This window comes from Phycodurus eques, chromosome 12 (genome assembly GCF_024500275.1).
Source record: "Phycodurus eques isolate BA_2022a chromosome 12, UOR_Pequ_1.1, whole genome shotgun sequence".
NCBI lineage: Eukaryota > Metazoa > Chordata > Actinopteri > Syngnathiformes > Syngnathidae > Phycodurus > Phycodurus eques.
In genome coordinates this window covers 26452552-26467338 of record NC_084536.1, presented here as the reverse complement: position 1 = coordinate 26467338, position 14787 = coordinate 26452552, and the positions used below count along the sequence as shown (strand labels likewise).

The 14787-nt window shown below is 40.6% G+C and overlaps 1 protein-coding gene across 4 annotated transcripts in view; it reads right to left on the bottom strand.

The window, feature by feature from the left end:
* The window catches only part of rab3gap1 (RAB3 GTPase activating protein subunit 1), a 156421-nt gene that overhangs the window by 77372 nt on the left and 64262 nt on the right, over positions 1-14787 (bottom strand). For all 4 annotated transcript variants that reach the window (XM_061692207.1, XM_061692208.1, XM_061692210.1 and 1 more), the window contains 3 exons: positions 10416-10588; positions 3951-4043; positions 3479-3651 (listed from right to left, as the gene is read on the bottom strand). In XM_061692207.1, coding sequence (XP_061548191.1) covers positions 3479-3651; positions 3951-4043; positions 10416-10588 — 439 coding nt within the window. The remainder of the gene's footprint in view (positions 1-3478; positions 3652-3950; positions 4044-10415; positions 10589-14787) is intronic.

Here is a 14787-nt window from a genome sequence, read left to right as displayed (position 1 = left end):
CGCACAACAACATTTTTACATATTTTGGAACTCAATGCACATGGGTTAAAAGGCGCACCGTCAATTTTTGAGAAAATTAAAGGCTTTTAAGTGCGCCTTATAGTGTGGAAAATACGGTACCTATTATGTTTGTTTATATTTGTTTATAAATTTACACAAATGTCTGAAAATGTTTTTGCTCTTGTAGCGTATATTGGTGTTGGACAAAACACAATTTATTTAAGAAATATATTCGTCCAAGGTGAACGCCTGCATTCACTTCTGGGATAGTTCGATTTACGTTTTAACGTCCCAGTCAAACTGTCTCGTAAAGGGCACCACGTCTCTTTTTTATGTGTGTAAAATCTAGGAAACGTGACGAAAAACTTATCAGTCTCATAATCTGAAGGTTACTACATTTTATGAGATACGAGTTCTCGATTACAGAGGTTTCATTATTAAAATCAAAACAAGTAGTGGAATTTTATCGAATATTAAATGAAATCTACGAGGGATCTATAGGGAAACACACAGAGGGCTCTAACTACAAAAGGGAAACACGATTGGTGAAAGAAAGAAGAATAGGTGGACAAAAAGGGAAATGTGTTGCTGGGCTAAAAATGAAAATGTGAGCGTTTACTGCGTTGAGTCAGCGCAAGAGAGAGCAAAGTTGGGATTTGTGTGAAGCTAGTATTTTCCCGAAAATTATTCGGCACTCATCTTGCAGATTTTTGGCAACGACTATTGTGCTACTCACGACTGTAGATCAGATGTCCCTGGGAATGGTCTTTCTCCGTGCGTCTCAGGAGGCAAACAAAGCAGGTTCAGTTGAAGAAGATGCAAGTAAAAATAAAAAAGAGGTGCCAAAACAACAGTCGGGGCGTGCTTGTAACTTATCCTGCCGTTTGAACTTGTGGCGGGCCCAGCTCTTGCTCTCAGCTGCGTGCGTGACCACGACGGAATGCTGGTAGTTTCTTACTGAGGCTCTGCCAACAGATCACGGCTAGGAAAACGGATCGAAGACGCACTGGCCGGCTTCTTTCCTTGGGCAACGCCGGTGTCTTAAAGGCGGTGATTAAATATAACTCAAGTTCCGGGAGTAATAGTTCAATCTGTGGCATATCCAACTAATACAGCTATTGTTGATCTGTCCCAGCTCGATCTTATTGAAGAGAGGTTCTCCCAACCTTTTGGTCGCAATCAGTTCTGCACATCACAAGGGTCTTTGATATCTGGAATCCAGATTTGATGGGAAGCTGCTAATTAGTTTAAGGTCCAACCGACATACGCCAGGCGTCCTTTGGTGGCCCTCGCGCACAGTGGGGCGGTTTGGGAGAATGCTGTGCCAACCGGGCCATAGTCACTACACTTTGTCATTATGGGATATTTTATGTCGATTTCTTTTTTTTTTTTTTTATAAAGAAAACTATACTCAAATCAGCTTTAGAATAAGTCTGTAACATTGCAAAATATGGAACAACGTGAAGGGGTGTGAATACTTTCTGGTGGCACTGTGTATATGTATGTACATGTATATATAATAAAAAACTGCACACCAACACCCCAATTAAACTGTTTTTGTAACATAAAAATGTCAAGGTTCTCATGCTTGTACCATGAGGGGTGTGGCAGCTCAATGGCTTAGGATAAAAATACTTTAGAGCAGTGGTTCTCAAACTGTTTACACCAGGTAAAAAATGTGTGTGATGATTTAGGCACTCCAAATACCACCATAATAGCCAACTTTAAAATACAGCAGCGCAGTAGTCTTTTTCTTTCTTTCTCTCTCTCTTTCTTGCTGTACCTACCAAATGTACTTTATTACATTTAAAGTTTAAGCCACTGTAACATTATGCATAGTTTGTACATTTAATTCAGTAATTATTTCGCATACCACAAGAGGGAGTATCACTAGTAGTACTACACTACACTTTGAGAATCACTGCTTTACAGCACATGCCACACGTTCTGAAGATATCTTCAAATGTTTATCATAATTGGATGAATTGTCAGTGAATTATGGCTAATTTTTAGGATGAACCCTGCCCCTGTGAAAATGTTTTACAACGCAATACAGTGATGTCAAAATTTTCACAACGTCAGGCCCCTCAGGCTATATGCAAAGTTTTGTCAAATAAAATGAGATCTGTCCAGTGCCTTGAAAATTATTCCTACCCCTTGAACTTTACCACATTTTGTGACCTTACTATCATAAACTTAAATGTAATTTGGTGAAATTTTATGTGACAGACCAAAAACAAAGTAGCACAAAATTGTGAAGTGGAAGGAAAATGATTTTCATAAATGTAAAGAAATATTAATCTGAAACGTGGTGTGCATTTGTATTCACCCCCTACATAAAATCCAGTGCAATCAATTGCCTTCACAAGTCACCTAAAGTCTCAAAAGAGTCCACCAGCGAGTAATTTACTCTCAGTATAAATATACTTGTTCTGTGAAGGACTCAGTGGTTTGTTTGAGAACACCAGTGAACAACAGCACCATGAAGACCAAGAAACTCACCAGACAGGTCATGGATAAAGTTGTGGAGACGTTTAAAGCAAGGCTAGGTTATAAAAAAACATCCCAAGGAGTACCGTTCAATCCATCATTAAAAATTGGAAAAAGTATGGCACAACTGCAAACCTACCAACATTGCCGTCCACCTGAACTGACTGAGAAGCAGAAATCCACAGCTCAAAAACAAAACAAAACAAAATACAATTCCAATATACTACGGGGGATTTCTGGGATAGACAAGTGCAGAAGTGGCCAACTAGTCAAAGACTAAGAGCCACTTTCTTTTCTGTGTTACTGCAAAGAGCCACATCATACACATGGGTACACATGAACATCATCTTTTAATCATGTATGCACGCATACACAGACCTCTGCTCAGCCAGATCTAATGAAAATAACCACACCAACATGATAATATCAGTAATTTTCAGCAGTTAACATTGTGTGCACTGTCTCACACACACAAACTCTCAGTTCAAGCAAGTCCACAAACAATAATAGAATAATTTTCAATAACATCTTTCTCTTACTATGCTGCTTAGTGAGACTTCTGGCATTCCTTATCTTGAACAATCCTCTTGGCTTGTATTCTGTTGTTGCCACTCTAAGCAATTCTTGCATTTTTGACGCATGTCATGTGACAGCTCCTGAAGAGCCGCATGAAACTAGTTAAAGAGCCGCATGAGGCTCGCGAGCCGCGGGTTGGCCACCCCTGGACAAGTGGATCAAAAGTAGACTAAAACAAAATCTGCAATATACCAGGGAAACACTGTTTTGTGTTATTTTTTTTTCCCATTTATTTATCTAGTTAGGGCAAAATAAAAACAAATACAAAATAAAATCAAAAAAATCACAACTATGTTTTACAGCACAAAAAGAAAAGTTTAGCAGATGTGTGTACAATACGCTTGTCTACAATGCTCTGACAGCAGATCTTAATAATTGTGAGACCAATAGTGAGCCACTGTGTCATACCCACCCACAGATTTGGTAATTGTTCTCCCAGCGGTATCGCAACTCGAGGACAAACTCCTGCCAGAGGTAGGTCACTGCCCGCAGCCCACCATGGTAGTAGTTGACGAGACATATGCACAGTGCCAGCCGATGCGTCAGACTTTCAACTGGTGCCGACTTCAACTGAATAAAAAGTTCCTGGGCAAATGAGAATCAAATAAATATGCTTTTAATGTTGCTTTGTATTTACATTAACAGTCAATCAATGTATAGTACACATTTACTCCAGAGTCTCGCCAATCATCTATGACTTCCCTGGCTTTATAAGTGATTTCTAGTTGTCATTCAAATTGTTTTATTGTCTCAAATGCCATATTTTACAATAAATGCGATCTCTCATATTTTTATTAAATATACAAAGAGCTGATATATAAATAGATAAATATCACATCTAGAGTACGTAGTTTTAAAGGATTAATAACTGAATATTTACTTACATCAGTATTTTGATCTTTTGCAGGCTTTCCATAGCTATGTGTTTGTGCAGTTTTATTTTCTGTCTTATCCACAGCAGCATCTGGAAAAAGATACTGAACAAAGAAAAAAAACAACAACCTTACAATAAGAAAGAGTCTGTATGCAGTACATAATACAGTAGACAATCAACCTTAGATTTTTGGGGTATTTAGCATTCATTTTGACAAATAATGCAAATGCAATTATCCATCCATCCGTTTTCTGAGCCGCTTCTTCTCACAAGGATCGCTGGCGTGCTGGAGCCAACCCCAGCTATCATCGGGCAGGAGGCAGGGTACACCCTGAACTGGTTGCCAGCCAATCGCAGGGCACATACAAACAAACAACCATTCGCACTCACATTCACACCTACGGGCAATTTAGAGTCATCAATTAACCTACCATGCATATTTTTGGGATGTGGGAGGAAACCGGAGTGCCCACAGAAAGCCCACGGGGAGAAATGCAAACTCCACACAGGCGGGGCCAGGGATTGAAGTCAAGTCTTCAGAACTGTGAGGCAGACGCTCTAACCAGTCGTCCACCGTGCCGCCGCAAATGCAATTTGTTTAAGAAAATTAACTTTTGCTATCAACAAAAACGAAACAAAGAAACAATTCCTGACTTCAACAAAGCAATTTCAGAAAAAAAAAATTGTAGCAACATTCCAAACATTTTAGACATTGAAGTGTCAGAATGACATCAAATCAAGCGAGCAGGATTACCTGCATGTGTGTTTTGCTTTTATGTGAGTTTTTCCCTGAAAGAAGTAGCATTCTTAAAGTGATCTTAAGTTACAGATGTTTAGCACTACTGGATTCTTTTGGTACTTTATTTCACATTTTCTTTTTTTAATTCCTGTGAAGCTTGATGGATTTCTCAGATGGTATTGAGAAACTGTTTGTGAACAAATTACTTAGCCGTAATGATTTGCATCTTCTGGTGTTATGTGCAGTTAAACTCGTTTATTGCGGTGCTTACGCTCCAAAAAACCCCTGCAGTGAATTAAGTGCGCGAAGAAGCAGAGATTGGGGGACTAGAGTCAAATGGCTTGACTCGGGTTGCCTTTGACTTGAGTTTTTAAAATTGAACTTGGTGACTGAACTGGTTACCAGCCAATCGCAGGGCACATACAAACAAACAACCATTCACACTCACATTCACACCGACGGGAAATTTAGAGTCTTCAAATAACGTACCATCAATGTTTTTAGGGATGTGGGAGGAAACCGGAGTACCCGGAGAAAGCCCACGCAGGCACGGGGAGAACATGCAAACTCCACACAGGCGAGGCCGGATTTGAACTCAGAACTGTGAGGCAGATGTGCTAACCAGTCATCCACCGTGCTGCCAGATCACAGCATATGAAAAATAACCTTTAATCTAATGACAATTGTCAATTGCCCGGGGTCATCCAACCATCCATTTTCTTTACCACTTATCCTCACAAGGCAGTGCTTCTAAATAAATAAACAAAACCGACTGAGTGATTTAATTAAAGTAGAGGACACAGGAGTAATGCAGATTTTGTTCACATTACTTATTTTTGAAGGATGGCAACATTTTAATGTCATGTATTATTCCCTTAATTATGAATATTTCATTCCCCATTAGCCCATTAGGTACACATCTAATTATTAGACTTTACAAGATCAGGATTTTTGGGTCCGATCACCGATCAGCAAGTTTAGAAAAACGATAACTGATCACCGATTCAATCACAAGATGGAGCTATTTGTCAATTTACATGACTTGTTCATTTATTATACATACTTGTTTACTGTATACTGAGTACCTATCTTCAAAATTATTCTCTAGCATTTCAGACTTTAAAACATCAATGACCTCTAGGGGGCATTCAAGGATTGGCAATCATACAGTGGGTACGGAAAGTATTCAGACCCCCTTAAAATTTTAAATCTTTGTTACAGTATATTGCAGCCATTTTGCTAAAATAATTTAAGTTATTTTTTTTCCTCATTAATGTACACACAGCACTCCATATTGACAGAAAAAAACAGAATTGTTTCGATATTTAGAATTTACATAGCCATTCCTACCACACTTCAGTTGTGCAGCCGGGTCCACGACCCTGTCCTCTTTGCTTCCCCTCCTGTCCCGTCCTATATTGTCCAGTCCTTCCCTCACAGGGTGTAGCAATATTGACCCATACAATACTCGAATATCAATGTGTCATTGTACTCTGTATATAATGCTTCACTTTCCTCATCTTGTTTACAGCTAGTGTTGTCTTTTGGTGGTGTCTTTTCTTATATTCTTTCGTTACCTTTTCACTCGCTTTCGTTTTTGTTTTTTCTGTTACTCCCCTTTAAAAACTTCTCAATAAATATCCATCAGAATACAAAGAAACCACAGTGGCAGCTTAAAATGTCCACTGTGACACAATAAAACTGTTCCGGCATAAAAGGGATACATATCCTCCTTTCTGCTTTACCTAAAAGCCGAACAGCACAAAAAGTCTATACACAGCCGAGGCATTGAGAGGGTCCAGTTTGGTGACCTCAGCATTGAGTATCTGCTTTTTGCAGATGATGTGGTGCTGGTGGCTTCATCCAGCTGTGATCTTCAAATCCCGCTGGGGCGGTTCGCACCCAAATGTGAAGCGGCTAGGATGAAAATCAGCACCTCCAAATCTGAGGCCCTGGTCTTCAGTCAGAAAAGGGTGGAGTGCCCTCTCCAGGTCAAGGAAGAGGTCCAGTGAGGGAAGAATGGAGCCAGAAATTGACAGACATCTGTGCAGCTTCTGCAGTAATGCAGACTCTGTATCGGTCTGTCGTGGTGAAGGAGATGAGCCAAAAGGCAAAGCTCTCAATTTACAAATAGATCTACAGTGGGTACGAAAAGCATTCAGATCCCCTTAAAATTTTCGCTCTTTTCACCCCCCCCCCCCCCACCGCAATGTACACACAGCACCCCATATAGACAGAAAACAACGGAATTGTTGAAATCTTTGCAGATTGATTAAAAAAGAAAAACTGAAGTATCACACAGCCATACGTATTTGGACCCTTTGCTCAGGATTTAGTAGAAGCATCCTTTTCAGCTAATACAGCCATGAGTCTTTTTGGGAATGATGTTTTTCACACCTGGATTTGGGGATCCTCTGCCATTCCTCCTTGCAGATCCTCTCAAATTCTGTCAGGTTGGATGTTGAACGTTGGTGGACAGCCATTTTCAGGTCTCTCCAGAGATGCTCAATTGGGTTTAAATCAGGGCTCTGGGTGGGCCATTCAAGAACAGTCACGGAGTTGTTCTGAAGCCACTCCTTGGTTATTTTAGTTGTGTGCTTAGGGTCATTGTCTTGTTGGAAGGTGAATCTTCGGCCCAGTCATAGGTCCTGATCTTTGGGTTCTTCTTGACCTCTCTCACCAAGAGAGAGGCTGGCGGGATGACCAGCTCTAGGAAGGGTTCTGGTCGTCCCAAACATCTTCCATTTAAGGATTATGGAGGCCACTGTGCTCTTAGGAACCTTAAGCAGCAGAATTTCTTTTGTAACCTTGGCCAGATCGGTACCTTGTGACAATTCTGTCTCTGAGCTCTTCTGGCAGTTCCTTTGACCGCATGATTCTCATTTTCTCTGACATGCACTGTGAGCTGTAAGTTCTTATATAGACAGGTGTGTGGCTTTCTAAATCAAGTCCAATCAGTATAATCAAACACAGCTGGACTCCAATGAAGGTGTCGAACCATCTCAAGGATGATCAGAAGAAATGGACAGCACCCGAGTTAAATATATGAGTGTCACAGCAAAGGGTCTGAATACTGGCTGCGTGATATTTCAGTTTTTCTTTTAATAAATCTGCAAAAATTTCAACAATTCAGTTTTTTCTGTCAATATGGAGTGTTGTGTGAACATTAATGAGGAAAAAAATGAACTTAAAACTATTTTTGCAAATTGCTGAAATATAACAAAGAGTGAAGAATTTAACGGGTCTGAATACTTTCCGTACCCACTTTATGTTTCTACCCTCCCTTACGGTCACGAGTTGTGGGTTCTGACCGAAAGAGATGTATGTTCCGACTTTGAACCGTGTCGAATTGACCGATTCCATTGGTATTGGAGTTGTGGGTTGTGACCGAAAGAGCTAGTACTACTACTAGGGGTGGAAATCGAAAAAAACTGTTCCGATTTAGAATTGGGTCGAATTGACCGATTCCATTGGAATTGTACACCTCCATCAATGCTGGTTCTCGGTGCTTTCATTTCCCAGCATGACATCACTTCACGTGGTGTCGGCTGCCACGTACCTATTGACTCTGGTCTGCATTTTCAAGTCACTGAACGATTTTGCCAGCTGAAAATGGCCCAAAAGTGCATTTTTGGACTGAAATACTTTTATCACTGAAAGATCCTGACCGAGACAGCATGTTATGATGACGGAAAGAAAAACAGACAGGCATTGACAGGACAGAGGTGTTAGCCTCAAGTCGATAACCAAAGCTAACGAAGCTTATGCCTGCATCGGGACCACGAAAGTGGCGGTGAAGAACAAGGGCAGCGACACAAAGTGAAACTTTATCGACAGATTATTAATAATTTAATAACCAATAATTTGCAGACAACAACTGTGTCCAAACGAGATCTTTATTCATCTTGAAAGTAAGAAAACGCGCACCACCACGAGTGTCGAGTGTAGCGTATGTGTCGTCGTCGTTATGTCGAAACACTTGTTGGAATACGGCATAAGGCCGCCATATGTAAATAATATTGTATACTACAACGTGTTTATTTATCTCTAGGGTTTAAATGTAAATAACCCAAATTGTATTCAGATGAAAACATTCAGTGGCACTAAAACATTTTGGGACCACTGGCTTTGTATAAAAAATATATTTAGTATTGTGCATTATTCACGTATTTATTCATTTCAAGGATATCCCATTGGGATGCATCATCTCATTTGTACACAACATCAAGGCACAAGATAAAGCATTGTTGGAATGTCATTGAATGTAAGTGAATATTTGAATCATTCTGTAATGGATTTATTCTTTGAAACATTAATTTGTGCAACTGCAATGCATTGATTTTAGTGAGGTTAACAGTCCTAGTCATGAATGTATTTGTCTTAATAATTTCTTCAACAGTTTCAAATAATACAGTATAAAGACTCTAAATCTGAAAAAACCCCACAAACTTAACATATTATGTTTTACGGGGTCAGTACAGGTTCTGACAGGGCCACCACAACTTGGCTCAGGCCACTCAAAAAGGCTTAACGTCGAACCCTGCTTTGTTATTTGCTAGAGAAAGTCTTATGCAGACATTTTTGAAAAAAATAAATAAAAGGTTGCCTTTGGTGTGGAAGACTGTGTAGAACTATTAATATGATAAATAATGAGAGAAGATAGACATTTTTCTATCGTCGCCACCATATATATCGCCATATTGTCCACCTCTCTCCCTCAGCTACGGTCACTTACTGTCGGTGTTGACTGAAGATAGTAGATACAAACGGATGAAATCAGTTATTGCTGCAGGGTGTCTGGGTTCTCCCTTAGAGATAGGGTGATAAGCTTAGTCCTCAAAGAGGGAATCAGAGTAGAGTAGTTGCTCCTCCGGATTGAGAAGAACCAGATAAGGTGGCTGGTGAGGATGCCTCCTGGATGCCTCCCTTGGTGAGCAGCATGTCCACGGGGATGACCCAGGACAAGCTGGAGAGACTGTCTTAAGGTTGGCCTGGGAACACCTTAGGGTCCCCCCGAAAGTGCTGGACGAAGTGGGTGGAGAGAGGGAAATTCTGGCATTCCCTGCTAAAGCTGCTGCCACCGCAACCCGACCCCAGATAAACAGAAGACAGGATGGATGGATTTCTTACATAACAGAATTTCTTGCTTGGGTTTGTTTATATGTGCCCTGCGATTGGCTGGCGACCAGTTCAAGGTGTACCCCACCTCTCGCCCGAAGATAGCTGGAATAGGTTGTTGCATGCCCGCGAAACTAGTGAGGATAAGCGGTACAGAAAATGGATGGATGGATGGATAGATGGATGTAATAAGCAAACTTCATTCAATTCTGCTCAAAGGCTTCCGCGACACTAGTCAGGAAATAGACAACAACTAGTTGCCATTTTTACATTTTGTCTGCCAAATGTCAGCAACAATTTGATTTCAAAGTGCATATGCTTAACATTAACGTTGGAAACTGAATGAATACCTTTATTTCCATCACACAGTCATTATTATTATTTCTGGCTGACAGTCAACATTCACCATTTAAGTGTGGGTAATCACTGTGCCTTCCAGTCTTTTTCCAAGTCTGTTGTCTTTTTTTCTATCCTATATCTTCTGTTTACTTTAATATTTTCATTTACTGTGTGTGCACTGAGCATTTAATCCGTTAATATTATGACTTATTAAATTACATTTCTGATTTCTAGTAATGTTTATTAACCATGCTTCAAAAATATATTAAAAACACTTACCTGAAGAACAGAATTAAGTATATCTGCGCCAAGTGGGCACTCATCAATAAGTCTGTGCCGTTGAATGTGCCTTCGAGCGTTATTCACGATGCTGGAAACAGAGATTTTGGACATTGGCACTGGTGTAGTGGGCTCTGTCAGCTTTGATAATGCAGAGCTGATGTCAGTTATATCTGTGAAGAAATACATTTTACAGTCAAATTTGGTATGTGCCATTTAGCTTTCCAATGCATTAATTAATTATCGATGAACTGTTACATGTACAGAGTTGTGAAAAAGTTTAAAATTAAACATATTTTCAAATGATCAAACAAATGTTATATCTCAGAAAGACAACTAAAGTAAATGTAAAATATTTTTATTGATAATAATATTCATGCCGGCACGGTGAACGACTGGTTAGCACATCTGCCACACAGTTCTGGGGACCCGGGTTCAAATCCCACCCCCGCCTGTGTGGAGTTTGCATGTTCTCCCTGTGCCTGGGTGGGTTTTCTCCAGGTACGCCAGTTTCCTCCCACATCCCAAAAACATGCGTGGTAGGTTGATTGAAGACTGTAAATTGCCCGTAGCTGTGAATGTGAGTGCAAATGGTTGTTTGTTTATATGTACCCTGCGATTGGTTGGCAACCGGTTCAGGGTGTACCCCGCCTCCCGCCCGAAGATAGCTGGGATAGGTTCCAGCAGCCCACGACCTTAGTGAGGATAAGTGGTGAAGAAAATGGATGGATAATATTCATTGAGGCGGGGGGGAATAAATGAAAACCTATCTGGCCCTAAAGTCAGGTCCATAAATATTGGGACATCAACACCGTTCATGTTTTAGGCTTTAAAGACCACCATAATGGATTTGAAATGAAACAAACAAGTTTAACTGCAGACTTTCTGTTTCAATTTGAGGGTATTTACATCCAAATCAGGTGAACACTGTCGGAAGTATAACCATTTAGATATGTGCCTCCCACTTTTTAAGGAGCCAAAATAATGGGACAGTTGGCTGCTGAGCCGTTCCATTGTCAGGTGTGTGTATTCCTGTTTTGAACATTCTTGAAAAGAATGTTTCATGGTGCACCATCGGACAGAGTCCTAGTTGTGAATGTACCTTTTACTGACAAAACCAATTCTAATGATGATTCTGAAAGAACGCACCGATGAGCTTAGCAACACCAAAAGACATGGAAAGCCACGGAAAAAAAGAAACTGTGGTGGATGACCGAAGAATTATTTCCCTGGTAAAGAAAACAGTTCGCCAGATAAAGAACAATCAACAACCAGTTGTATGTGTCTCAAAGACAACAAACAAGTCTTCACCAGCTGTAAGAGGTAAACTATTGGTGAGCCTCAAAAACAGGAAGGCCAGATTAGTTTGAAACCAAGTATTAAAAAGTGAAAGTCTGATTTATTTAGATAGTTAACTTTTTGATACTTAAATACCCATGATAAATTAAATAACTGCATTTTCTATTTACTTTTTCACGGCACTGTACGTTGCCTGACAAATCGACCATGTGCATAGGGTTAGAGGTATTTAGAGGGGATGGCCCACTTGTCCATCATGAATATCAACAACAACAAAAAAACCTTACGCACTTTCCCTCACAACGTGGACAGTCACAGCCAAGAACATTGCACTGTAAGGCGCCACATCAAACACCCAGTCTCTTGTAGACTGGCTTTTTTTTTTCTTTTCTTTCCCCCTCACCTGCCTCCCCGCTCTGTCACCAGCCCCCCTGCGACATGCACATAGTCATGGTCGAGAACAGTGCACTTTAAGGCGGCAAAGCCAGCATGACCACTTGGCCGGCTTTTTTTAATTTTTTATTTTTATTTTTATTTTTTATTTTTTATTTCCTCCCAACTTTTCCTTCCTCCCCACTCTTTTGCCTGCGTAGCCGCAGCTCATAGTTAGTTGGTGCGGTACAAGATAAGGTAGCGCTGAGCATTCCCACGGTAGCATTCCCAGAGTATTTTTTATAACCAGCTGGAATGGAAGCTGGTTAAAAAGAAATGATGCTGGCAGCCCCTCCAGCTTTGTGGTCAGACATACTTGAGCCATTTTTAGACTGAGGCAGTGGCTAACAAGCGTTATTGCGATTGGTCGGCAGAGTCCAAATCTAAATGTCTAATTTATACTGTCTACCGAGGACCCCTACGCAAATTACATGTACAGTGGGTACGGAAAGTTTTCAGACCCCCTTAACCTTTTCACTCTTTCTTATATTGCAGCCATTTGCTAAAATCATTTAAGTTCATTCTTCCCTCATTAATGTACACCCAGCACTCCATATTGACAGAAACAACGGAATTGTTTAATTTTTTGCAGATTTAATAAAAAAGAAAAACTGTAATATCACACAGCCATAAATATTCAGACCCTTTGCTGTGACACTCATATATTTAACTCGGGTGCTGTCCATTTCTTCTAATCAACCTTGAGATGGTTCTACATTTTCATTGGAGTCCAGCTGTGATTGATTATACTTATTGGACTTGATTAGGAAAGCCACACACCTGTCTATATAAGACCTTACAGCTCACAGTGCATGCCAGAGCAAATGAGAATCATGATGTCAAGGGAACTCCCTGAAGAGCTCAGAGAGAGAGAGAATTGTGGCAAGGCACAGATCTGGCCAAGGTAACAAAATAAATTCTGCTGCACTTAAGGTTCCTAAGAACACAGTGGCCTCCATAATCCTTAAATGGAAGACGTTTGGGACGACCAGAACCCTTCCTAGAGCTGGCCATCTAGCCAAACTGAGGAATCGGTGGAGAAGAGACTTGGTGAGAGAGGTTAAAGAAGAACCCAAAGATCACTGTGACTGAGCTCCAGAGATGCAGTCGGGAGATGGGAGAAAGTTCTAGAAAGTCAACCATTACCGCAGCCCTCACCAATTAGGGCTTTATGGCAGAGTAACCTGACTGAAGCCTCTCCTCAGTACAAGACGCATAAAAGCTTGCATAGAGTTTGCTAAAAAAAAACCTGAAGGACTCCAAGATGATGATAAATAAGATTCCCTGGTCTGATGAGACAAAGATAGAACTTTTTGGCCTTAATTCTAAGCGGTATCTGTGGAGAAAACCAGGCACTGCTCATTACTTGTCCAATACAGTCCCAACAGTGAAGCATGGTGGTGGCAGCATCATGCTGTGGGGGTGTTTTTCAGCTGCAGGGACAGGACAACTGGTTGCAATCGAAGGAAAGATGAATGCGGCCATGTACAGGGATATCATGGATGGAAACCTTCTCCAAAGTGCTCAGGACCTCAGACTGTGCCGAAGGTTCACTTTCTAACAAGAGAATGACCCTAAGTACACAGCTAAAATAACGGAGTGGCTTCAGAACAACTCCATGACTGTACTTGAATGGCCCAGCCAGAGCCCTGACTTAAACCCAATTGAGCATCTCTGGAGAGACCTGAAAATGGCTGTCCACCAATGTTCACCATCCAACCTCACAGAACTGGAGAGGATCTGCAAGGAGGAATGGCAGATGTGAAAAAAGACTCCTAGCTGTATTCGCTCAAAAGAGTCCTCCTACTAAATACCGAGCAAAGGGTCTGAATACTTATGGCTGTGTGATATTTCAGTTTTTTTTTTTAATAAATCTGCAAAAATTTCAACAATTCAGTTTTTTCTGTCAATATGGGGTGCTTTGTGTACATTAATGAGGGGGGGGGGGGAATTTACTTGAATGATTTTAGCAAATGGCTGCAATATAACAAAGAGTATATTATATTATAGGGTGTCTAAATACTTTTCGTACCTCCTGTATACAGGGCTTGAAGTTAAATCGATCAGTCTTGATGATTTCTCTTTTTACAATTTAAGATTAAAATAAATACACTGTATGTTAGTCATATCAATTCATCATAACCATTAGACCTTTTATTTATTGACTGTTCCCAATGTGTTGATTAGACTATAGAATGATTTATTTCTTGTTTATTGAATAATACTGAAGAAGCTTCATCCCAAAAATCGCACGCTAAACAGCAATCGCAATATTGATTAAAAAAACAATAAATTAGATAATTTTCCCAAATTGTTCAGCCCTTTTTTCCTGGCATTTTGTTGGCAAAACCCCCCCAAAAAAACAATTTAAAATCCATGCTGAATGAAGGGAAAGTGGTTGAGAACGCTGGTGAACGTTCCATCTTTCCATCTATCCATCCATTTTCTTCCTCTTATCCGAGCAGCTTAAGGAGGGAAGCCCAGACTTCCCACTCTCCAGTCACTTTGTCCAGCTCCAAGGCATCCCCAAGCCAGCCCGGAGACAATCTTTCCAGTGTGTCCGGGTTGTCCCCCCCTCATCAGGGAGGCATCCAGAGATCGCCTAACTAGATGCCCAAGCAGTCTGCTCTACATGCGGAGG